Raw genomic sequence first — 26,757 nt, forward strand, 5'->3', positions numbered from 1 at the left:
ACTTCCGCAAAACATCACCTAATTCGATTAAATAAATTACTTTATATTAATTTTTAAAGGTAACCCGCAACAAGAAGATCGGATTTTTGGTCCTATGAACACTCGCAGTGTCACGCTCACACTACGCATTCAAACTAAGTAAGTACAATATTAAAAATATCTTTTTTTCAAAATATGACTATTCAAAAGTGCTTGTAATGAGTTTATTTGAATAAAGATTATTTCTATTTCTATCGTTGAACACAAAACTAGAGAAAGCCTCTGACGATTTTGTGATGAACTCTACTCTGCACTAGCCTATATTTCGCTGGGTATATTTGAATCCAAAGTAGTAGGGATCAGTCAGTACCGCAGAGATTTACGAAAATAAAATTGGACGATAACTTGGCCATAGATGTAATTACTCAAAACTAGGAAATATTGGCAATTTGTTTAACTTTAGATTACTTTAAATTTGCTCCAGTTATAATTTAAGCTTGATCAGTGGTGATGCCATAATCAACATGTTGACTTTCTCATTTAACTCTTCGACCTTTTTAGACATTACTTCTATTTGAACTTCCAACATTTTTATTCGTTCTTCATCTGTTGATGTACTGCTTGCGTCGTTAATTTTCATATTGCTCATTGATATTGTAGGTTGTATTTGATAACATGCGAAGGTTTTGAATTCTTTCAATTCGTTGACCGTTAGTAAACCGACCAGAACTTTGTCTAACTCATTAGATTCGATTCCGTCGAGAACTTTCTTCAGTTTATCGCAATATTCAGCCTGTAGTGTATTCTTTAATCCTGCGATGAGATTGTGATGTTCATTCCAGAAATAGGGAATATTTTTGTCCCGTATAGCTTCATACAACATTTCAACCATGACCGCGAATGTCGTACTTAATTTCGTTGCCCAATATTGTTTAGAGTCACGCTCGATTTTCCACATGAATAATGTTTTGATATAATAACTCGCAATTGCCTTCAGTTTAAGAACGTCACGCAATTTTTTCACCTGTTAAAAAAAGATTAATAAAACTATAAAATTAGTTTCTTGTTTGTATCTGTGTGTGCATATTACGAAACAAATTAAACTTTTAATTTGGCTAGCTTCACAATTAAGCTGTTGGGTTTCAATGAAAGAATTAAAATTTGGGTCGGTAATGCACAAGTCGGGTCCGTAGGCTCCGGTAATCATTTACCATCGGGTGTGCCGTAGTATAAAAAAATAATTCCAAGCAAAAAAAATACAAATACAAGGTAACGTCAGATATGTTATAAAACAATACAGTCGCCACTATTCTAGTCATTGTTTCTGATTGCTACACTTCGTAACTTGGTGGTTGAGCCCCCAAGCCCCCATGCAAGTATTCTGGGGCGAATGGCGAAAAGGAACCAAATAGCTTAAGTATTTACGTAAGTGCCATACCTGGATGTACATTTAAAAAAAAGTTAAGCAAAAAAAAATATATAAAAGTATGGGCACTACTTCTTCAGTTTACTTAAATTATGTTTCTGTTACCCGCTCGAAGTTTAATCCAGCTTCAAAGGGGCCCTGATGGAGATATTCAGTGGATATACTGCAGTAAATATAATTTACTCTTGATTTAATCACAGTCGCACGTAAGACATAACTGTTACTACTGCTAGTACTAGAATTAGTAAGAAGAACACTAATTTGAAATGTGATGGAGTATACTTTTTATTCCACACTCATTATGCCTACTAGACACCTAGGGAAGTGCGGATGATTGAGATCAGTGTCAAATTCTTCGCAATTTGGTTAGCATAAAGTTGTGTGTATTGTAAAAAAAAACAGCTTTCCATAAGAGGGCCTTTAACTTACACTATAAAAACCTTGAGGTCCTCACGTCCATATCTGGCGCCTATAACTACTAAAACTCTTGATTTTTTATCATAAACGAAGGTTGATATAAACCATTTCAATACCAAATACCAATAAATCTTAACATAAGAACTATAGACTTTGGCTGTGGTGGTCGAACTCTAGTGTTCTGAACTGAATATTAGTTCGCGACTCAACTCATGTGGGGGTTTAAGCCCACGGTTCCGTGATAATGCTATTGATAGATTGATGAGGGGTTTTTGATAAATAAAACCGCCTTGGTTGAATGCTACTCGAACACTGATTTTTATTACTAAAAATAAATATAATGAGGTGAAATGTATGGAAGTGATATTGCATGTGTAGGCAATTGTGTATTGCACAGTAAGCAGGCATGTGCGGTTGCCCGTACATCCTGCCGCCACACGAAATGAGAGCATGCATGTGAGATAAAATGCTTGATTGATATTAATGATAAACAATGCTCTGATGGGGTATGTAATACAAGGTGATTAACAATTTCTTACAATCTACTTAATACTTAAATGGTACAAGTTAAGGATGATAACAAGATGATAAACAAAGTCCTGTATATTAAATGCTAACTTATAATCTAAATTGTTTGTGTCCCTGAATCTACACTGGGAAATATAAATTTAACGTTTCGCGAAGAAACGGATTTTGTGTTGTCCTTAATGTCTCTACACTGCACTTCACTATCACCTAAGCACTGATCACTACGCGCACTAATGTCCTTCCACTGCACTTCACTAACACCTAAACACTGATCACTTAACACACTTTCGCGGGACTCGCCTAACCTTGTAGGCGGGTGCTCCCGCGCCTGTAGAGGTGGTTCAACCTGCTCCTTCCGATGTCTCTGTTTAATTTTATTGACTACACAGATTCCTCCCACGACACATAGCACGAATATAATTATGTACAATAATGTGTAATGATGGATGTCGTGATGTGATAAGCTGCTCAAGTTCGCCTGCTCCTTGATATTAGCTATTTGGGAACCCAATTGATCCCATTGGGTTTGATGACTTTCGATGGTAAGATTTAGTGGCAGTGTGGTATTAATTATTGAATTTAGGATAGACCTATGTGGGGCTTCAATTTCGGGATTTATATTAATTTCATTAATAAAATTATTGTGTGCGTAGATGGTAAATAAATTTCCCTTTATGATGCAACCTTCATGTATACTGATAATTCCACTTCCGTGCAGAGTGTCAGTGACAATATCAGATATACATAACAAACGTATCTGACACTGCCCACAACAACGAAATAGCCAGACATTCTGTCGTCGTAATTTGAGCCATGAATCTTCACACGGCGCTTGCTTTGTTTTGCAGACTGATGAGTTGGCACTGTCTGTGAAACTGATATCGCATAGGGAATGTTTTATTTTTAAATCATATACGGGCTTATTTAGTGTGCATAGTTTTTTGTCGGATGATATGTGGATGCATGATTGTAGATCAATATCTGTGAAGAAGATTGCCATGTCCTTTCTCAGATTAAATGCTATGTAAGTGGTAGGTGGAATAATAATGTAAGTTTTATTCGACCTTCTTTGTGGTATACTTAAAATTTGATCCAGTTCATATATTTCGTTACTCAATAATGGAATTTTTACTTGAACGATCAATAATTTATTAATTATTCTAGCTGATATTTTTAGCAATTTATATAGTTCTTTTATTTCAGTCCTTCCCACCGGTAATGTGAGATCACCACGCAATTGACTGAGGATAATGCTAATTTGATTTGCTAATTGTTCAGGAGATAATAAATGAGGGTCAATGTGACCTTGAGATATATTGATCACTGTATCAAGGAGTGTAGTTTGTATACGTCTCAGGTGTGATAAAAGTATGCTTGCTGATAGGCCAGATGATATAATATGTGCATCCTCTTGTTGCCTAGATCGATCCAATTGTACTTGTGATGTCATATTATTTAAATACTCTCTAATGAATGAAAATTGTTGATTCATATATTGTTCGTTACGACGTAATATATTGTATTCAGCCTCCAAGATTGAAGTTTGATTTTTATATAATTTTAACAGATGCTCTTCATTTTGTGATATTTTTTCGATATCTTGGTGGTATTGCTCAGCGAATCGCTCGTCCAGTACTCCAAATAAGCTGTTAGCAACATATCCAACTCCATTTATTAGTCCTCTCTTGACTCTATTTGGAGAGTTTTGAAGCAATGTATTGTAATGGCGAATTTCATTTAGTTCGTGATCTAATTGAGGGGCAATATTACGTATATACGATTGTGTAGTTGATGCGTTGTTTAGGTTTCTAATATATTTCAGGTAATGTTCTATTTCAGACACGCCTTGCCAATATGGTGTCATGTTATAATATACGACGAGATTCCATTCATCTCTGATTATTTGGAGATCTGATATTTTATCAAAATATAGACCTTGATCATTGTTTAGTTGAGTGATATTGTACGGCTGGACCTCAAGTTGCATTGTTGGGGTAAACAACATGAACATCATGAGGAGCGCTGTATAGACATAAGTTAAAAATGATTTAGGCTTGCGTGTACATTTTGATTTCGTGATATTCTCCCTTTCTGCTTGATTTTTACTCAATGAAGAAGGTTCATCGGTTACAGGTAAAAGTACTAATTTTGAAATTGGTCGTTTCACCATATTGCTATGTGTTTTTAAAGTTACAACCCTTACATGACCGTCTTTTCCAGGGTGCAACTCTTGTATGCGACCTAATGCCCACCTTCCAGGAGGTAAACTTTCCTCTTTTATTAGGACAACGTCATTGATAGCAAGGTTTCTGCTGACTGCTCTCCATTTAGATCTTGTTTGTAATTGCTGTAGATATTCATCGGACCATCTTTTCCTTCTGGAAATGTTTATTCATTGACTGTACCAACTGCCATCGCGTTGTACTCTGCATAATATGTGGTTCCGATTGTGGTCGTGATAATAATGCTCCTCCCACCAGGAAGTGACCTGGTGTTAAATATTCATCATCTGCATTTTCTGATAATACGCAAAGTGGCCTCGAGTTCAAACATGCTTCGATCTGACATAGTAAAGTGGTGAACTCTTCATAGGTCAGCTTCTGTTCACCTATAACACGTTTGAGGTGATATTTCAGGCTACCCACTGCTCTTTCCCATAGGCCCCCTGCACTGGGCCATGCTGGAGCATTGAAATGCCACTGAACTTCCATTTCAGTAACTTTATTGATAAATTCGTGATTGATATAAGATAAGATTTCCTTATATTCTCTTTTTAAACAGCGGTCGGCACCTACAAAGTTGGTCCCATTGTCACTATACATATGCTGTGGGGTTCCACGTCTACTGCAAAACCGACGAAAAGCTGCTAGAAATGCTGGTGTACTGAGATCTGATACGAGCTCCAAATGTATAGCTTTTGTTGAAAGGCAGACAAAAACTGATATATAACCTTTACTAGTCCTTATACCCCTTCCCTTGTTGACCTTCAGTTCTACAAATCCAGTGTAATCTACTCCTGTATGTGTAAAGGGTCTAGAGGGTGTAACTCTAGGCTGAGGTAAGTCTGCCATAATTTGATTCTGTTCATGATGATTATAGCGCCTGCATTTAACACATTTTCTCAGCTGTCGCTTCACTGTTCGTATACCTGATATAATCCAATATTTATTTCTGATATATGATAGGGTAAGTTTTGGACCTCCATGCAAAGTTGCTAGGTGTGCTTGGTGAATAATCAACTCTGTAAGACGACTATTACTACCTAAAATAATTGGGTGCTTTGCTGTGTAACTGAGTATTGAATTATTCAGTCTCCCTCCTACTCTCAAAATTCCATCGGTATCCATAAAGGGGTTTAAATTTCCTAAACTACTTTTAGTTGAAACTAATTGCTTTTTATTTAGATTACTAATATCTTCTAAAAATTGATACGCTTGATATGACTTAATTATTAAATTCATTGACCGCTTCATTTCTTCGAAAGACAATGTGTCTACACGTGTCGTATTCTGCTGACACCGCGCGCGCTCAATAAAACGCAATACCCATGCTAATATACGAGTAATTTGTGTTAAAGAGCTATAATCATTTAATAAATTCATTATAAATGATTGCTCATTTTGATATAAGGCTACATTCACACAAGCCTTTTTTATTTCAATATTTGGTGGTTGATATTTTTCTTTTACCATACTGTTAGGGTTAAATGTTAATAACCACCTTGGACCTTCCCACCACAGACGATAATTTTCCAGATGAGATGATGTCATTCCCCTGGTTGCACAATCCGCAGGATTTTCATCTGTTTTAACGTGATGCCATTGTGATGGAGGTATAATGTCAGTAGCTTGCTGAACTCTATTTGCAACAAACTCCTTCCATCTTGATTTGTCACCCTGTAGCCAACCCAAAACAATCATAGAGTCAGTCCAAGCATAAATTTGAATATTTTTATACGTTAATGATTTGACTACTTTATGTATAAGTTGCGATAATAAAACTGTACCACACAATTCTAGTCTCGGTAATGATACTTTTTTGTTCAGTGGTGATAATTTTGTTTTTGCCGCTACTAGCGTTGATGTGAACTTGCCCTTACAGTCTGTGCTGACAATATACACAGCACAAGCGTATGCTTTTTCTGATGCATCGCTAAATCCGTGTAATTGTATATTGTTATTATTTTGACCCAGATACCTTTTAATAGTGAATTTATTTATCGTTTTAAAGTCGTTTTCTAATTGATTCCAATCTTGTATGATATCATATGGTAACTGAGTATCCCATGACAACCCTGTGGCCCACACTCTCTGAAAGATTAATTTTGCTCTAATAGATACTGGTGATAGCCAGCCTAGGGGGTCAAATAATTTTGCTATTGATGATAATAAATGTCTTTTTGTGTATGATTTGCTATTTGATTCATATGATATGTTTTGATATGAGAATGAGTCACCTGATGGACTCCACTGTAATCCAAGTGTTTTTCTACTCTTTTTACATTTGAATTCGTATGGTGAGTCGAGCATTTCTGGCGACAAGTCTTCTACGAGTCTTGCGTCGTTACTGGACCACTTGCGAATGTTCATGCCTGCGCCCCTCAGTATTGATATGATCTGTCTTTGTAGTTCTTTTGTTTGTTCAAGAGAGTCTGCACCGCCCAATAAATCGTCCATATAAAATGATTCTTCTAATGCTGATGCTGCTAAGGGATATATATCGCCGTCATCTTGTGCTAACTGCCTGAGTGTTCTCATGGCTAAATATGGCGCGGCCTTGGTGCCGTAAGTGACTGTCGTTAAATGATATGTTTGTAGTGGTTCAATCTCTGAACTCCTCCATATAATTGATTGTAGTATCTGATCTGATTTTCGAACCATGATTTGGCGAAACATTTTCTCAATGTCAGCCGTGATAACATATTTATATTGCCTCCATTTTATGATCAGCCCTTGAATGTCATGTTGTAAATTAGGACCACACTCCATTAAGTCGTTTAAGCTATAACCAGATGATGTTTTAGAAGGGGCATTAAACACAACTCGAAGTTTTGTGGTAGTGGAATCTAATTTAGTTACACCATGATGCGGCATGTAGAATAAGGGTTGTTCAGTGCTATAGGTTTTACGCATATGGCCTAGATCTTTATACTCGTCCATGAATTCTTTATATCCGACGAAAAATGATGTATTCTTTGTTAATTTATGCTCTAATTGCTTAAACTGTGCTATAGCTCGTTCCTTTGATTTACCAATATGTTGCTCGAATCCTGATTTCATTGGTAGCGCAACTTCATATTTCCCATCTTCTAAACGTTTTGTTGTGTCCATGTAGATGTTTTCACAACGTTGCTCTCCCTCTGATAGTGGTGATAAACTGCTTGTGATATCTTCTATTTCCCAGTACTGAGATATCTCACTTAGGTCGTTGATCACAACGTGACAATTAAATGTTTTTATTCCCACGCGACCTGAGACTATCCAGCCCAGTTCTGTTCGCTGTGCTATAGGTTCATCCCTATGTCCTTTTATCAAACCGTCTAAAATTATCTCCGAATATATATTGGTATTTAATAAAATGTCTATGTTGCTTGAAGTGTTATAATCAGGGTCTGCTAAAGGTAAATTTTTTAAGTGATGAAAATTACTTATATCGAATGATGCAGTAGGCAGATTGCGAACTATTTTTCTCGGCATAATTAGTGCTTCGGCAACAAACTCATAGTCGTTACGTAACGATTTGCAGTCCAGTAGAACTTTTCCCCTGCTTTGATTTGGTGATTCTCCTATACCAGCAACGGAAGCGTTCAGATGTTCACGAGGCAATCCTAACAGTTGTACGGCACTTTCCGTTATCATAGTAACCTGCGAACCTTGGTCTAATAAGGCCCGTAGAGTTACATACGACCCATCGCTTGATAATACCTGCATTTGTATAGTTGTTAATAACATTTCATCATTATTTGCTACATAATTAGCGCTATATCGTTTGTCCGCTGATTTTGCAAAATTTTTATTATTCATTTGTGGTGACCTCTTTATTGTAAACGCGTCGTGGAGCATCGTATTATGCTCGCCGTTGCATTCCTTACATCGCTTCGTTGAAAAACAACTAGTGTCATGTTTGTATAGACAATTTGGACATATATTAAGTTTAGTCACTGTCGCCAATTTTGATTTTGGTGACAGGTCAATGAACTGATTACATTTAAATAAATCATGGTCTTGATTGCATTGTGGACATTTATATGTCTTCGTAGTTACTGCTTGAAAGAATGGTTTTTGATATGGTTTATCTATTTTATTACGGCCTGTATTATTATGAGAATAATTATTTATGCTAGGTCTCCCAGTGCTCATAAATCTAAATGAATTTGATGATGATGGTTTGCTTATATGGTGCTGTGACACCTTTTCAGTTGTCACTACCCTTTCCTTCCTACTTATGGGTTCGAGAGCTGTAAATTTACTCTCTAGGAATCCCATAAATTCGTCTAAAGCTGGCAGACTCCTGGGATCCTTACGAGCTTCCATATAGGCAGCATACGTTAAATGATCTAATTTTTTTGATAATATATGGACTAATAATGGGTCCCAGGTTGTTGTATCAATGCCAAGATTGTGAATGGCATGGATACATTCCATGCTAACGTCGTGCAGCTTTTTAATATCGAATGACGTTTGTTTGCTTATATTGGCTTGATTTAATAATATCTCAATATGCTTTGTGAATAGAATTTGTGGGTTATTATAGCGGTGCGTTAAGATTTCCCACGCGGTGTCATAATTATCTGAGGAGATGGTGAGATGGTGAATGAGACGTTCAGCTTCTCCTTTTATTTTACCCTTGAGGTGCTGCATTTTTTGTGATTTTGACAATGTGTTATTATTATGAATGGCCTCATAAAATAAGTCATGAAAAGTAGGCCAATGGGTGTATTGACCTGTGAAGGTTGGTATCTCCAGCTGTGGTGTTGAATTGTTTAAGTGAGCTGCTGAACTTAGTTTTTTATTTAATCTCCGCTTTATAGTTCTGTATGATGTTTCATAGCTCGCGAACTCTGTATCATAGTCTACATCTTCTCCTTGCAAAATGTTGTCTATTTGAAGATGTAAATTTTCGATAGTACTCCACCGTGATTGTATACTACGAAGCTCATCCTCCAACTCCCATTTTTCTGCTATCCACATTTACGCTCAATAAAAGACGATTAAAAGCCCTAAAATTTGTTCTTTGTAAAGTTAGTAATTCGTCTGCCTTTTGGTTACGCTGAGTGCCCTTATCTTCTTTATTAAAAGAAATTAATTTTGATATTATGTCTTGGAAAACATCTTTCGTTTTTTGATAAATGTTATCCCGAAAATACTGCGCAGATTTATCCTCGTATGAAGATAACTCTACGTGATTCTGTTCGAACTCTCCCCACAAGTTATTTAAGGTTTCTATCCTATTTTTTAGATAATCCGATGTTTTTCTAGAGGATGAGTCCTTATTAAAATTTATTCTTATTTTATTTATTGATTCAAATATGTCAGCCTGACGCTTGATTAGCTCCATCTTATATTTTAATAGCTAATAATTAAAGGAACAGTCTTACTTGATCTGCTTCTCACTCTGCTGTTGATGATGTTCTGCTATGCTGCTGATGATGCTCTGCTCTGATGCTGATGATGCTCTGCTCTGATGCTGATGATGCTCTGCTCTGATGCTGATGATGCGATGTCTGTGAACCGTGCTCTCGGCCCACGTGACACCACTTACAGGATTCCGCGATTGTCACTTTTTAAAGTTCTTCAACGCGAGATCCCGCCTTCGACCGAACAGGAGTAAGGTCAAAGACTCGAAGGACCAAAGAATGTGGGGGTTTAAGCCCACGGTTCCGTGATAATGCTATTGATAGATTGATGAGGGGTTTTTGATAAATAAAACCGCCTTGGTTGAATGCTACTCGAACACTGATTTTTATTACTAAAAATAAATATAATGAGGTGAAATGTATGGAAGTGATATTGCATGTGTAGGCAATTGTGTATTGCACAGTAAGCAGGCATGTGCGGTTGCCCGTACAACTCATTTATACAATTTTGTGAATTAACCCGTTTGCTCCCGACTTGAGTTAGCGAAAGAAAATAATTGCAGGTAAAAATCAATTACTATTATTTTAATTAAAAATACTAGCGGTCACATTTGACAGACATTCTGTATAAATATATTTCATCAGTCTGTAAATGTAGAAAGAAAATTGGTTGGATTATTAAATAGATATGTGATGAACGTAGTGGAAGTAACATAGCGTCTAAGCTAGGTTTAGACATGATGTATCGATTTACACATCATATCGCGCATTCAACCGGGCGCCTGAGCGCGCCCGGGCGCTCTACACCCGCCCCCCGGCCGCCCCTCCGATCGATCCCTCGTCCGATGTTACGACGGTGTGAGCCGTGATTCGAACCCCTAGCGGTGCCCTCAGACTAAAGTCGTATCCGTCAGGCGGGAGTTGGCCTTCAGCCGCTCCATAAGTCCTTCCGCGGGTTTGGAGTGCCATCTGCACTCGCCCCCTATCGTCCGGTGAAGCTGTTAAGGCCAGCTGCGGCCAACAGCATTAGAGTAGTCCGAAAATAAAAGAAACATGATGGACGTGGTTGGATTCCCGCACCAAGTCAACGTTTATACTTACGAGTTATCTGTTTCGTGTTTTTATTGTTGCATTGATTGGGTCTTTAACACAAACAATGACTTATTCATTTGTATACATTCAATTACTCGACAAAACTACAATTATATATATGCCAGACACAAAATTACTTGCATTAGACCTGACCATAAAGAGAGCGTAACCAAGACCATAGATAATATTTATTTATTTCTTAGGGCCTGAATGCACTACACTTTCTTCATATATAATTAGCAATATATCACAAAATAACTTTTGTCTTAGAAAATGTGCTGCAAATCCGTAGAGTAGATCCAGTAAATCTAGGCTTCTGCTGTCTTGTACTATACCAGACAGCGGAAGCCTAGATTTACTGGTGGATGCAGCGAAGCCGCTCCTTCTCTTTATTGCATTTGTAACTTAATTTTTTTGAACAAGCAACTTGTGCAGGTAGCATTAGGCCTGTTATTGTTAAATCCCTGTTGTAATTTTCAATATTAATAAATAACAATATAAGAAAAATAGTCAGAGATTGAAGTTTTATTTGAAGGATGTGTCAAAAAGTGAAGTGAATAGAAAATTGTAAATATAGTATTCTGTTTTTGTACTAACTTTAGAATATAAAGACATTTCTGATTACCCTGTAAACTAGACGTTCTTTAAGGCGCTATAAGGAGCAATTAAGTCAAGGAAAGCCAGCACGTGCAATTATGAGTGACAGCATTTATGTATTTTTTGTGTTCAATCTTTGAAATTTTATAGTTTTTGTTCTACAGATTTCACTTTCCAAAGTTACGTTTAAGATTTAAAGATTATTAAACTCAACAATTATGTCTTTGCTCCATAGCCAGAAGTCCGCCACTTTGCAAAGGTAATTAATTATCTAAAAAGTTGCTAAAGCCCGCACGACTGGTGATTGCGGAAATGCGCGAGCTGGCCGCGCGTTGTGTGTTTATCGTTCTCTTGTCTTCTTGTTGTATATTTGTCTATATTTACATGCTCATTATTTCCTGCGTGAAAGCCGATTAGCGAGTGAAAGAGAATATGTGTAAAGGCAGCTATTAGTTTGCACAAAATCATTATAAAATAGTCGTCGCTGGCAGTTTACTTATCCTTCTTTTTATATATCTTTATATTATTAAAAAATAAATCTGTTATTATTTACTTTACTTTATTGTGTGTCCCTTCTAAGATTAATACGTACAACTTTGTTTTTTTTTATACCACGTAGGTGGCAAACAAGCATACGGCCCATCTGATGGTAAACGGTTACCGTAGCCTATGGACGCCTGAAACACCAGGGGTGTCACATGCGCGTTGCCGACCCTTAAGAAATCTTAATATACCCTTCTTGAAAAACCCCATGCTGTAGTGTCTCGAGAAAACCTCGACAGGTAGTTCATTCCACAATCTAAGTGTACGAGGGAGGAAGCTCCTCTGAAACCGCACTGTCCGAGAACACTTAGGTTCCAGCGTGTGGGGATGAATTCCAACTATAATATTTCCTGGTTTCTTTTACAATAGTAATTTCGCTCACACAGTCACAGTAGAGTTCATTTATTAATCCACCATGAAACTCTATGATGAAGACCTAAATTTTTGTAAACACCAAGTTAACAATTGGTAATATACAATAATAACATAACTACTTGCTTAGTTAAAGTAATTATAATATTATCTGACTCAATATTTATTAGCTTCGACATCTGATTGTTTTTGTTATCGATACAACAAACAGAAACGAATAGACTTTATTCCATTTATTTTATTTATTATAGCAACACTTACATTAATAACAACAAAGTTATAGTAATATAAAAAACACATTTACAATATTTTAAGTTATTCGAATTCAGCATATTAATTCATCGTTTAGTAGCGGAGTACAAACACAATGTTATAGGTACTACTAACATGTTATTATGAAAATTTTTACAATAACTAATTAAACTCAATAAAACTTTATCCATACGATAAGGCAACTAATACCACGTTTGAAACAGGTAAAATTTTCTTTAAACTATTATAGTTTGTTTTAGAATTACACGTAACTGAAAAACTAGATATTTGCCAAAAAAATGAAGCTATCTTTAGTTCGTAGAAACAATCTAAGACAACATAAGAATTTAAACAGATTATCAATTATCTTTATCTATACATATATATAAAATTGGTGTGTCTGTTTGTAATATTGAAATAACCGTTTTTTACTACATGCATATGAATATACTACGGTACATACACCAAAATAACGTTTTCTTAACGTTTTTTTTGTCTGTCTGTCTGTTTGTTCCGGCTATCTCTGAAATGGCTGGATCGATTTTGACGGGACTTTTCTGGTAGTTAGCTGATATAATAAGGAGTAACTTAGGCTACTTTTATTAAAGACAATTCTTCTATTTTATAAAAATTAAGTTAAATTCCACGCGGACGAATTCGCGGAGACAGCTAGTACATTATAAGTTGCAGACATTGGAATTATAATGAATTGTCCGCGACTTCCTTCGCGGGCAACAACAACACAACAAGACTATCGCAATTATCTTTCGTTTGCCCGTCTTAAAAGAATAAAACCATATACTGTCGCGGACATTCTTTAGATCATTTAAAGAGGAATAATTCTTTCATACATATTTCTGGGTAACTTGAATAGTTTACGCAGCGCACGCAACGAAAGCCCCCAGATATGAATAATTTTCCCCGTTTTAGCAACATTTTTCACTGATGCTTCGCTTCTATTGGTCGTAGCGTACCGTTTATTTCACATAGAGGAAGCTTAAAGCCTTCCTCAACGATTGAACTATCCAACACAAGAAATAAATTCAATTCGAACCAGTAGTTCCTGAGATTAGCGCTTCAAACAAACAAACTCTTCAGCTTTATAATATTGGTAAAGATTTTAAGAATAAAGAAAATAGAGTGAGCCGAGTAGGGTGGAAAATTAATATTTATGGCAAAATGTCGATTGAAGTATTGCTGTCGTAACTTCTTTTGCAAACTCCAGCCAAGGATGACAATGATACCAGTATTTTATATTTGTGTTGTAATTCATTATGATTTTGAAGCAGTGCTGTGACTAAAGCTTATGATTTGACTAATCGACTAGGTCCATAAATTGCTGAGCAAAGTTTTCCACTCCACCCCTGGCATGAAAATTATCATGGATATTATCCCCTATTTTTTCCCAGAAGCCCTTCTTCCTAGCCTCTTCCTGGATAACGTCGTACTGTTGTACAAGACTTCGATGTTCTTCTATCAAATGCTCGTTTACTGTAGTACTATTAATTTTCATATTCAATTCTTCGACCTTTTTTGAAATTTCTTCCATTTGAAGCTGAAAAGCCTTTAAAAGTGCTATATCAACAGGATCATTATTGCGACTATTTCTGTTAACAGCTGATCTATTTTTCTGCGCGTTAAAATCTAATTCTCTAAATTTTATAACTTCTTCAATTGTAAGTAACGAGGGCAATAGTCTTTCTGCATCGTTTGATTTGATATCCTCTAGAACAGTAGAAATTTTTGACAATAAGTCTCTTGCTGCAGATATTTTTAATCCGCCAATCAAGTTGTGTTGTTGATTCCAAAAATATGGTATGTTTTTGTTTTTTATTGCATTATACAGCTCCTCAACCATAATTTTGTATAGGAAGCTTACTTTATTATCCCAAAATTTCTTATCATTTTCAGAGACTTTCCATAAAAACAAAGTTTTAATTGAATAGCTTGAAATATCATCCAGATTTAAAACATTGCGCATTTTTTTAACCTGTTAAAAATATAATCTTCAATAACAGTTCTATAGTGCAAACATATTATAAAAATCAAATCATCCAATAATTTATAGTGAGAATGAAAATAGTATAGTGTTAGTCACAAATCATAAAGATGAAATTAATCGGCATGAGATAAAACAATACTTTAAATTATATATGTAGAAATTTAACCAAACATCAACAGTTTACACACAGTTGCGATTAGTATATTATTATGTAGGTAAAATTTGGGCAAACAACAGGCCGCGAGTCAGAGGTTATTTTGTGTTATAAAGCTCAGTGAAAGTCAGATGTGGTTTGGAAGGTTGGTTGAAGAGTATCCGTCGTAAACACTTAAAAAACTTTGTATTTCCTTTATATTTGCTATAGCGTCGTCAACTGATAGCACGAATGTGTAAAAAAATTGCGATATATGTTATTTTTTGTCTTTGTCCCTCGTTTAACTACTCCCTTTTAGCTTATGCTAATACTTTATTGCCATAGTCTGTTTTAATATTATGGTGAACATCTTTTACTTTATCTAAGTGTTCAATCTTAGTTGAAACTTCTAATAAATTTTTAGTTGGGCCAGGAACTGGCAATCTGTTTGTTCTTACTGTAACTCTCATTTAAAGCACTGTTTCTTATATATATTATTCCTTGTACTTTAATAGACCAACAAAACACTTTTATGTTGCTTCGCAATATGTCTTAGATATTTGGGACCTTTCCTCATGAGTAATGTTTACTTTTATGAATGTCATGTTACGAATATATAGAAATAGTAATAATCATTATAACAATAAAGTTCTATACTGTAGTAAAACTTCACTAGACAACTATTACTTGTATGGCCTCGTTTCTCTCTAGTGTTGGTTTAAAGTTTCTAGGGCTCTTTTAACATTAACACTCACCTTCACCACTTGTGCTACTTCCCCTGTCCCACTAAATCTGGCATCCAATGCCTCAATTATTTACAATTACCTTTTCCCTTATTCTTGTTTGCTAATAATCACTCGAACCTTAAAGGTCTGTTACATCACTTCAATGTCAATCCATCTATTAATTTACGTGTCAGTGTTACCACCTTACATTTAATTGCCGGTATTAACAGTATATATTAAATGAAACTGCATTTATTCAACGATAACTAACAATATCAATACTCCTAAATACCGGTTCTTTATTGTCTTTGTTCTTTTACTAACTCTAAAGCTTCTTACTGTATCCTACTTAAATTTTATTTGTTAGTTCTAACCTCTGTATAATATGTACTGTTATCTTTTTATGGGTATAAATTTTATACTAAATAAAGTTATACCGAGACAAAAAAAATTGATCTAACACTTTGTCAACTGAAAAATTCCACCGCTATCGCACCTATATACCGTTAAAGCATTCGGGTGCACCATTCCATATTCATCCACTAAAGTCCTTTAATCACAAATAGGTAAACTTAATGTCAACAAACGTCTGACGTAGATGCAATCTAAATTACGAGTATTATTATTATAAAAATGATAATATATTGTCGCGATTACATCTACGTAGTGCAGCAATGAGACTTTTAGAAAAATGGCTGTAATTACGCAAATGGTGTTATTATTACAAATATCTTAAAACGATATGAACACAAAGCTTATTACAATAGACAATTAAATACACAAAACATTTATACATAATATTATTAGTTCGAAAGCACTCCTATCTAAAGGTGGATTTGACATATCATGAGTCTGTAATAACAGATGTCAAATCCACCTTTAACCTTTAACTACAACGATTCCCACTTTTAAAGATTTTTTTATCTTTAAAAGTGAAAATGTAATATCATATCGCATGTTCAGTAATATTATATATTGTATTAACTAAAAGAAAAGTATTCGTAAAATGGAATTTAATGATTTTAATATTCAACAAGTAAATATTTTTATAAAATATTTTAGTACAAGTGATAAACTTATTATTATTATCTTTTATATTGTGATCTACGATCTCGACGAACTTATATGGAGCGGCAAATTATATTGAATGAAGCAGTATACGAAAAAAATATTAATTGTTCATCCACTATAGAGGAAAGGATACCTGTTTATTTTTGTCTAAATGAAGACAAAGATTTTGAGACCGAGAGTAAATGAGTATGTTATCACCGCTCAACAATATCAATCACAACGAAGTCTTCAATATCTAACATAAATGGATCATCATTAACAGTCCCATAACCTGCAAAAAAATATGTTTGTTTCTTTTAACTACACATGACACTTCTAATTCGTACCTTTTATCGATTAAATGCAACTCTATGATCACCTTTCCTGCCATTTCTTAATTTGAGGATTTTCGGATTATTATAATCATAAAGGTCAATTTCTTCTACTTCTTCTAAAATTTCTTCATCCTTGTGCACAATTTTCATATATTCAATGTTCAAATTATCATCTAATTTCAACTTATTCACTTTCTCTGTGAGTTCGTCAAATTTGTTCATCAACTCCACTATTTTATTATTTAAATGCCCAACAATATTATTATCAAGTGGTGATTTATTGAATCCTTTCTTATTCAGTGTTGTAGAAAGATGATTTTTATATAAATCAAACTTCTTGAACTTTCCCAATTCGTTGTTCGTAAGCAATGCCCGCAGAATTTTGTCCATGTCATTCGATTCAATACTATCGAGAACATTTTTTAATTTACTTACATATTCGCGTTGCAGAGAATCTTTCAAACCTTCAATTAAATTGTTCTGTTCATTCCAAAAATACGGTATATTCTTTTCCATTACTGCGTTAAGCATCTCTTCTACCATGGTCTTCCAGAGAACGCTAATTTTTGTCTCCCAATATTTTTTATCGTTTTTTGATATTGTCCATAAAAATAAAGTTTTAATGTAATAACTAGCTATAGCTTTCAGATCGAGAACGTCACGCATTTTTTTTACCTGTTAAAATATAATTTTTCCTGACATAATTAAGTGAGAACAACTAAGATCAAAATCGTCTCATACAATTGTATCTTTTTATTTTATGCATATGTAATTATGAAGATCTTTGGCTCAAGATGTAGATGAAGATCTTAGGCCCACAATGGTTAGAGGGTTTTGAACGTTAGCAACTTCGCAATTTACAGTTAGTATTCTTTATTGGTGTTCATTACTTACAATGTAATATTTTTTTTTAATATAACTGTCACTAAAAAATATATATAAAAATTATATACATAGTAATATGGGTCAATAGAACTTGTTGTGCATATGTTATTCTATGTATGTATAGCATAAATAAACAACTAATAACAAAATATATAGCAGTATAGCAACAATAGATAATCTTATTACTGAACAAAGGTAGGTACGTTAGTCCTAACTATAGTGCCACAACGTGATAATATTAAAGTCTAAAAACTAAATAAGATTTTTTTTTATTATGAGTAAGAAACTTACCAGTTTATCTGAAATTTTGATATCATGTTTTTTGTGTTAACTTAAAATTTAATAAGTGTATTATTGTCATTTTTAGTTTTACTACCATGGCTAAAGTTTTTGTTCATGACTCTTTCTATCAGTGGGTTTACCCACGTACGTGATTCTGTATACTCAAGGTTATTAGCTACACTCTAAGGCTTTGGTGGAAGCCGTCGACGAGATCTATGATGTGTTCATTGAAGATATTAAGAAGGTACTATTAATTCATATAAATTAATATACTGATATGGAAAGTCGAAAACTGTGTAAAATATTCATAGAACTAAAACACTTTCATACAAGTATAAATATGAATATAAATTATGACCTTTTTATACAATACTGATCATGTAACTGCGAATTTGTATAAAGGTATTAAAATATATGTTCAATTTTCTACTTTGATTAATTGGAAATGTTTTATACTTTCATAAATACGTTTTACAACTCAACGTAGCGCTTTTAACATTCAGTAGACAATGATTTACAATTAACTAAATAATATATTTTTTTAAGTACATATTAGTTATAACAAATGTATTATCGTTTATTATAATTTCTTTCTTACGTTTTTTTCAGATCTATATTAACACTATTGGCCGCAAACCACACGCCTTTTATAAATTCGCCGGATGAAATAGGGCCGAGTGTAAAGGGCACTCGTAACCCGCGTAGGGACTTACGGGAATGACGAATACGATTTCAGTCTACGGGCACCCTAGGGTAGATAAAAAGTAACCAGCCTGTAGTACGTATGCTTTCAGTTAGTTTGTAGTTAGACGAAGTACCTATGATGTAAGAAGTATGTGTATAACTGAATTCAGTTTGTAAAAAGCTTGGAAATTATTATCCGGGGAAAGTGTATATTTAAAATAAAAAAGGGCATCCCTGGAGTTCGAACGTCTACTCAGGCTGTCGTAATTTCGATCCCAGTTGGAGTGGAGTGAGGATACATCGGATATGAAATATTGATTAACTTAAGTTAATCAATGCACAGATATTAATGCAATATGATTTTAATGACAAAATATATTTACATGGTGAGCAGCATCGTGTTAGATAAACAGCAAATGGAGTTTCGTTATAAAAGTTGTAAATAATGGTGGGTGTATCATTGTAAGGGGCTATCCATAAATTAATATAATTAAAGTAATATTTAAAAATGTTGTATTTTAATACTAAAATCTCAAAATCTAGGACGCACTGGGTTCTAGATTTTATGATTTTTTTACACGAAATTGGATTACAATTGGTCAGTGAAGTCAAATTTACTGACCGTTTGAAATCCAATTTATCAACGTGACCTTTAATGTGTAACGTATGAATGACCCCAAATGATTCTTTTAGCGCTGTAAAATCACTCATAGCAGCGATGTTTAATCAAAGATGAACACAATGCAAATAATACACAGAGTACATACCAATCTGATCGTTGTTTTAAGGTTTTGGCAGCCCTTCATAAGTTCCTTCTCGAAGTCCTGGAACGAAAGGCGCCAGCAGCGATTTTGCAGTTGTCCATCTGTGATGTCTTTGTTTGGTTTGGGTACCACTAACCAATCTTTGGCGGTGACAGCATTAGGTTGTCTGCAATCATTTAACAACAATTTTTAACATCGCCTGCATCTATAGTCTCACCTTATTCTCCCACCAGTAGCTGTATTCGGCATTCCAGTTTCAGGATAAGTTATAACCCTGGAAATTCAAGGCAAGGAGGCCTTAAAATCTTGGTCGTCAAGAATAGCACATGAGTTCCACATTGCACGCAATTACAATGTGGTGTAAGTACTATTGCCTTAATATGCAGATATTTTAATGCAATTGCAAACAAATTAATAGGCTCCCTGATGGAAAGTGGCAAACGTCGGCTATACCTATATGTAATAACACGGTCAACCACAGACATCACGTTCACCTGATGGAAATTGGCAAACGTCGGCTATATATGTAACAACATGATCAACCACGGACATCACGTTCACCTGATGAAAATTGGCAAACGTCGGCTATATATGTAACAACATGATCAACCACGGACATCACGTTCACCTGATGGAAATTGGCAAACGTCGGCTATATATGTAACAACATGATCAACCACGGACATCACGTTCACCTGATGGAAATTGGCAAACGTCGGCTATATATGTAACAACATGATCAACCACGGACATCACGTAGTTACGTGAACTATATGTGACTATAATATGAAATAGGTACTGTCATACCCGAACCTCCAAGACGCAGCACAGATTTTTATAATCTGCTTGGTGGCATAATTAGGTCAGACAGAAGTATATATTATATTGAATTAGATATTACTTCGCGGAATTGTATTTTATTATTCAATGGATTATTTATTTTGTTTAATTCCGCTACTGCATGTGCGAGACCACAAATATTCAGTGCGGAAACCTGACCACCGCTACCGGAAGTAAAGCTTCCAGTAGCAGTGGTCAGGTTTCGACCTTCAGGAGGACCTTCTCCATTATTGGTCAAAGCGTTATTGGATCTATATACTTATTGCAACTCGTGCTTCCTTAAACCATCATCAGGCAAAGAATAGCGTATGGAAGCCAAGCCATGACTAAGAGTCGTAGTCTGATCGTCGAACAGTTAGCATAGCATCCAAATTATAGTAGCGGAATTAAAGAAAATAATATATATCTATCGAGTAATGAGACAAAAGTAGACACGCAGATAATCTTGTACAAAGTAAACCTCATTAAAAATTACCACCACTACTATTAATTGAGTGCGTGTGTAGCACAACGTCATCATATTAGACTTTGTCCTGATAAAATCGATTATTATTAAATTAAACAATATTATCTATTGAAAATTTTTATGTAGGTTTGTTAATTAATAAAATAAAAATTATACAATACATTGTGGTTTGCCTTTGTGGATGAACAAAGGGAAAAGTAGCTAATTGTGCGTGATTCCCGCTGAGATACAATAGATCGATCTGTGACAACTGTGAGGTAAAATCATTTGCTTCAGCGGTCATTTTGTGCGACCGAGTCACGTTTATCCTCACGTATACATTGATGACGTAGCTTTGCGGTTTGTACAGAAGCTTCAAACCCATACCTACCTAAATAGTTGTGCTTGCGGTTTAATTAGACGTTTCAATTGGCTAATTGATCCGCCGCAGAGTATCGTATGCCTTCTGAGCGTTTCTTTTAAAGTTTGAAAATTATTATAAAATTTCTTGATACATTTCTCAAGTTCAGAGTAGCTAGCCGAATTGGATGGTAGGGATAGTGATAAATAATTATGATGATGGCCTCGGTGGTCTAGCAATTTCATTCCGATAGTCGCAAGTTCGATTCCTCGCACAGTACAAACATTTGTATATATATTGTAAAAAAAAAAACAATTCGAACCAGTAGTTGACATTAGCGCGTTCAAACAAACAAATGCTTCAGCTTTGTAATATTAGTATAGATCATTTGCATATGGTCAACGGCCAAAAATTACAGCCGATAAGATAATGGTTCACCTGCCATAGGGGTACCAATAGTGGATGATAGCATGAAAATATCCGGAATATTATTTCTTGTTACGACTTAATAAGTGGTTAAACTCACCTGTACCCTTTTGGCCAGCGGGGATGAGTAAATTTAATGACTGGCACTAAATCCACATCAAGTTTGAATGGCTCATCTTCAGTATTCGGCAAACTGGCAACATTCAATGTGTACGCGGGTCCGGACGCCGTGTACTTTAACGAATAAGTCACTCCATTTACAGTAACTTGGCCATTGAACTCGTTCATGGCTTTCTGGACTAAGCCTTGTATCCAGGAGCGGAACTTATCCTGTCTGAGATAACTTTCGTTGTCCCGCCACGTGTGAGTGACGACGTGGCGGTTCTCCCAATTGCTCTGTTTCACCAGGTTGTCAAAGGCTTTGGTGATCTTTAGCTTCACGAAGCCGGGCAGTTCGTTTTCAATTGTGATGCCGTTCTCGCCCTCATCATAGTTGATGGGCAATCGTATGACGATGTCCATGTCAAATTCGTCAAGTCTCGATACTTTAATCCCATCGTAAACGCTACCACCGTACATAACCTGTAAATTATATTATCGACATTGAATACTTGGCACCATAATTCTGGTTGACTGGTAAAAAATGCCGCAAGGTGTAAAGCCCGTTTAGGCTTTTCGATTTCTCGCCATATTTTATTGCTTGAGAAAAGCAGAACTCTCACTAAAATGTTCAGACATGTGGCGGCGTTATGGGCCGGGTCATTGGGCCCCCTAAAATATGGTCGAGCACAGTGATGGCTGGCTCATACGTTATATTCGTGAACGAGTGCTGCTTGTAGGGACTGGTCTGCGCTAATCACTACGACTGTTTTAATCCTATTGTGTAATTAATATCTGAAGCTAATAAGTTAGTGCTAGTTGGTGGTTTGTATTAACACGTTTCGAATCTTCTTGCCCGTTCTTCTTGTGATGAGACAACTTTCCAAATGAGCAGTAGTTTAAAAGAATGATAACTATGGCTATTCAACAGTTTTAAAATTAAGTTTATTTGAATAATTGATGATTTTCTATTCCATTCTATTTATGACAAGAATTTGTAACTTTGAATTAATTGACTAGTCTTTTTCTTTCAAGTTGAATCTAGAAGGTGATAGAGGGCGCGCGCTTCTTGAAACATGGGCCGCGCAGAATATTTCAAATTCTTGAAAATCAACATTTGAAATGTTTAAATACGGGGAATTTTATTTTTCGGCGCTTTATTTAGTTCGCAAGTTTTGAACTTCTAAATTCCAATTCAAAATATCTTTATTCAAGTAGGTACATTACCAACTCTTATGATAAGTGAAATCTACCGTCAATTCGGAATGATTTCGAGACGAGAAGAACTGATAAGAAACTCAGTTCGTATTCTTTTCAAAAATATGTTCTAATAGTTTGATAGCAAGCAAGGCAGAGTAATACTATCCCACGCTGCCCTGCTCCGCATACAAATAGTAGGTACATACTGTGTACTGTGTAGAGGCATAGAGTATTACGCGCGCTTTATAAGATATATTTTTAAATTAAAAAAATCTCGATTTCTTGCTTTCTACAGTGATTTTTCTCGTCTCAACTTTTCGCCTATTTCTCGTCTCGAGAAAACTCTTAAGTCCGTTATTTTTATTTTTTATTCTGCACATTAAAGTTGTATAATTAAAAACTAATTTTTGAGATACGATTTAGAGAATTAAGTAAAAATTTAACATAGTAGAATAAAGAGTATATGGCTGGAAGCAGGCGTAGTAGGCACATAATTGAATGGAAATTAATATTCTGTATTTTCAGAAACCAAAATATAAAGTACGCTAGTGTTATATATGTAGTTACGTTAGATTTAAATTGTACCTAATAAGTTTTCTTTATTTTTAGTTATATACATAATTAGGTTAAGGATATCCTTAGCTTTTGGCCGTGGCTTCGCTCGCATTGAATAAAAATATTTTTTTTATATAAAAAAGTATCCTATGTTCATTATACTTAATAACTTCAAGAACATGTGTAGAAAATTTCATGATCGGTTCAGTAGTTTTTGCGTGAAAGCGTAACAAATATCCCTACTTTCACATTTATAATATTAGTACGGATTAAGGATATCTGTTATGCATATAAATACATCTATTTCCTCACCTGGCTGCTGTAGCATTCGAAATATTTGCATTGTTTTCCCATGGCCACTCTAACTTGTTCAAACACACTTTTGAACACTTCTTGCGACTTCTTAACATCGTCATCTTTAAGCGCAACAAAATTCTTGAAGACCTCTGACAGGTACAAGTCAAGTAGGTTCTTGTTCTTTTTAGTAGAGCTCATGGTTCACTGGGGAAACATGAATTGTTTGAATACATCAGGAAATCTTCACAAAAAACTTAAGGTGAAAAGTATTATTAATAATAATAATAATCATCTTTATTTCAAATAATGAACTGTTACGATTGCTCCTTATAATAAAATTAAGAGCTAATAAGCGAGACAAAATAGTCTACAATTCGGAGGACACTGAGTCCACCATCTGAATAAATTAAAGCATTTTCTAAATTAAAGTATTTTTTAACATATATCTATGTATATACTTAAATATAATGAATATACTTAAATATAAACATATTACAATCCTTAATATAGGTTTAAATATTAAAATAATTTAGAAGTACACATAAAAATTACTAAGCAAATACTCAGATGGTTTCCACCTGGATGAGCTGATGGTACATGTCTATCATGGTAAACTGCTAAGAATGGGGGTGCTGGTCTCAACTACACTATCAATCATCAAGTTCATTCACTGTACTATCATTACATATTTCTTGAAATATGTAAAACTGATAATATACATATAGATAAGATATAAACTGTTACATGAAAATTGTTATAAAATTAGTATAACAACTTCATTGTTTAACAAAATATATCACACAACAACTGTTGTATCAATGTGTCAGATAAGAATTCCTGTAGTGAATTGTTTTGTATGTGAATGCAGTCATTTGGTATACTTATTTGCAAAATAAACTTTGAATATGAACCATCATCATAAAATAATAAAGTAGAAATTCGTTCGGCTTTATTAATATGGGCTCTCAGATTTATATTCTTAAATCTGTAAATATTAATATATTTTTTCTTTTGATGATATATGTTAAATCATTAGTATATTCATGAAAACCTCCTATTGAAAGGGAGAGAGGATTGTTAGTAATGGAGACTAAAGAGCTCTCCGAGAACCTTTAGTTTTTTTAATCATCATGGTTAATTCCTGCTGAATTTACACCATGGAGTGTCTGACCTGACTTCATCTTCATAATTAAATTCATATCATCCTCCATTAGTGCATCACAATGGTTTCAATTCCATATTCATCCAAAAAAAATTAATACACGGTGAAAGTGATTGTAAGTAATAATTAGTAGTTATAGTCCTGTAGTAATTTATGACATGGACTTTACAAAAGACCTATGTAAATGAACATAATGGTCTAATTTATTGTAGGTACCATCACAAAAAATAATAAACGGAGAATAATAAATAATGATTTCAACTATTAAAGATGTCATGAGAGAGGTCCTTACAATGTTATAAAATATAGTATGTAAATAGGGTCCACTTTGAAATAAAAATATGTATGTAATCATAAACTGCACCCAATGAGATACTGAACAAAGCCTCAGTGTATTTACTAAAATATTAAACAAAGGAACTTAGTTCTGCAGGTCATTTTCATATAATGGTATATAATAATTGGTCTAAGCTAAAGAAATTGTCAGCATAGTACTGTAACAATAATAAAATGTCCAATCAGTATAAACCAGCAGTTGTAAAATTTCATATTTTTTTATATTAATAATGGAGACATAGATAAGAAAACCAACATATTATTCTTACCACACATTTGTTCAGAACACACAATGTCCAAGATTGACTAAAACTTTTCTTTTTTTTTATTTAGAACAAAATAAAAGGACAAGGCATGCACTCAGCTATGGTAGCAGGCAATAGCATCCGGCTCTTAACGACTTGACCATAAATTATATGAATATCATAAGATAACAATACATTTTATATAAAATATATGCATAATGTAAGTACTACTTACCTTTTGTATAAGCTTAGTATATTTAATATCCGCTTTAATAATTTATAAATTTCCACTCAGTAGTTCACTTCTTTAATAAATATGCAATAACAACTGCAGTCAGATGAGTTAAAATATGACTTTATTTTATTATTTCAAGTATTTAGTGTGACTGGTGACGAAGGGTAAAAGTAGTATTGCCGACTGTTTGAATCTTAAGACGTGCGGAAGACGGTAACTGAAGTAAAGTTTATTGATTATTATTAGTAGCAATGTAAAATATGTATACGCATAAAGTTCACTTATCAACTAATATAACTATTCGCTGTCTCTATTTTCTGACTGTCAGTCGTAATCATCTGTTACTGTGCCGGTAATAAATGTTACTAGCTATATAATTTATTTATACTATTTAAGTTAATTCATTTAATTTTACTACCTATAAAATTATTCTATATAGTATATATATACTATATAGATTTATTTGGAATATATTCCAAAGCAGAATGTACTACAGGGTTATAATTTTACCAAACATAATATATGTATGTGTACATGTAATTGTAATACATGTATAATGATTACATGTTTGCACTACTTCTACTATTTTAGTAGTAAAAGTAGAAACTTAAACAAGCAATCTTGAAATGTTATTCCCCAGTTTATTTTCAATAGTTTTCCAGCGTGGTGAATAGATTTTGCCAAATTCTATATTTCTTATAATTGAAATCTACAGTGAATCTTAGCATAATAGTATTGTTCTTAGAGAGCATAGAGGCTAAGAGAGTCTACCATAGTAAGAAATATATATCTTGTTAATTTTCAGTCCAGTATCTATGTCAACGGTTTTTGCTGGCGGGGAATGGTTAGCTGAAATTATAATCTTATATAATCACGTTTTACGAGCTAGCTAGAGAGGCACTTAGTGATATCTA

The 26,757-nt window shown here is 34.4% G+C and overlaps 1 protein-coding gene across 5 annotated transcripts; it reads right to left on the reverse strand.

Annotated features, from left to right (window-relative positions):
- On the reverse strand, positions 1–26,291 carry LOC131854328 (cyclic GMP-AMP synthase-like receptor). Of its 5 annotated transcripts, none has more exons than XM_059205431.1 (6): positions 26,262–26,291; positions 25,844–26,060; positions 23,881–24,069; positions 21,815–22,296; positions 19,646–19,808; positions 12,745–14,772 (listed from the first exon to the last, which is right to left on the reverse strand). In XM_059205431.1, exons 3-6 carry the CDS (start codon positions 24,061–24,063, stop codon positions 14,098–14,100), a joined length of 1,503 nt encoding a protein of 500 aa, XP_059061414.1. In that variant the 5' UTR covers positions 24,064–24,069; positions 25,844–26,060; positions 26,262–26,291; the 3' UTR covers positions 12,745–14,097. The 5 variants fall into 5 exon arrangements, with proteins under 5 accessions (XP_059061417.1, XP_059061414.1, XP_059061413.1 ...); XM_059205435.1 differs by lacking the exons at positions 12,745–14,772; positions 26,262–26,291 and adding exons at positions 16,756–16,984; positions 17,072–17,702 and having other exon boundaries at positions 25,844–26,248; XM_059205434.1 differs by lacking the exons at positions 12,745–14,772; positions 26,262–26,291 and adding an exon at positions 1–1,003 and having other exon boundaries at positions 25,844–26,248.
- Between the last annotated feature and the right edge of the window lie 466 nt (positions 26,292–26,757).

The sequence above is a fragment of the Achroia grisella genome, unplaced genomic scaffold, assembly GCF_030625045.1.
Source record: "Achroia grisella isolate CSIRO2021 unplaced genomic scaffold, CSIRO_AGI_Agris_v1 utg976, whole genome shotgun sequence".
NCBI lineage: Eukaryota > Metazoa > Arthropoda > Insecta > Lepidoptera > Pyralidae > Achroia > Achroia grisella.

What these genes read in the sequence shown, in the direction of transcription:
- LOC131854328 (XM_059205435.1), bottom strand. Translation starts at nt 24,063, where the DNA reads ATGAGCTCTACTAAAAAGAACAAGAACCTACTTGACTTGTACCTGTCA. An exon ending in TCGAATGCTACAGCAGCCAG is followed by an intron (nt 22,297 to 23,880) that starts GTGAGGAAATAG and finishes TATAATTTACAG; the next exon opens with GTTATGTACGGTGGTAGCGT. An exon ending in CGCTGGCCAAAAGGGTACAG is followed by an intron (nt 19,809 to 21,814) that starts GTGAGTTTAACC and finishes AAATGATTGCAG; the next exon opens with ACAACCTAATGCTGTCACCG.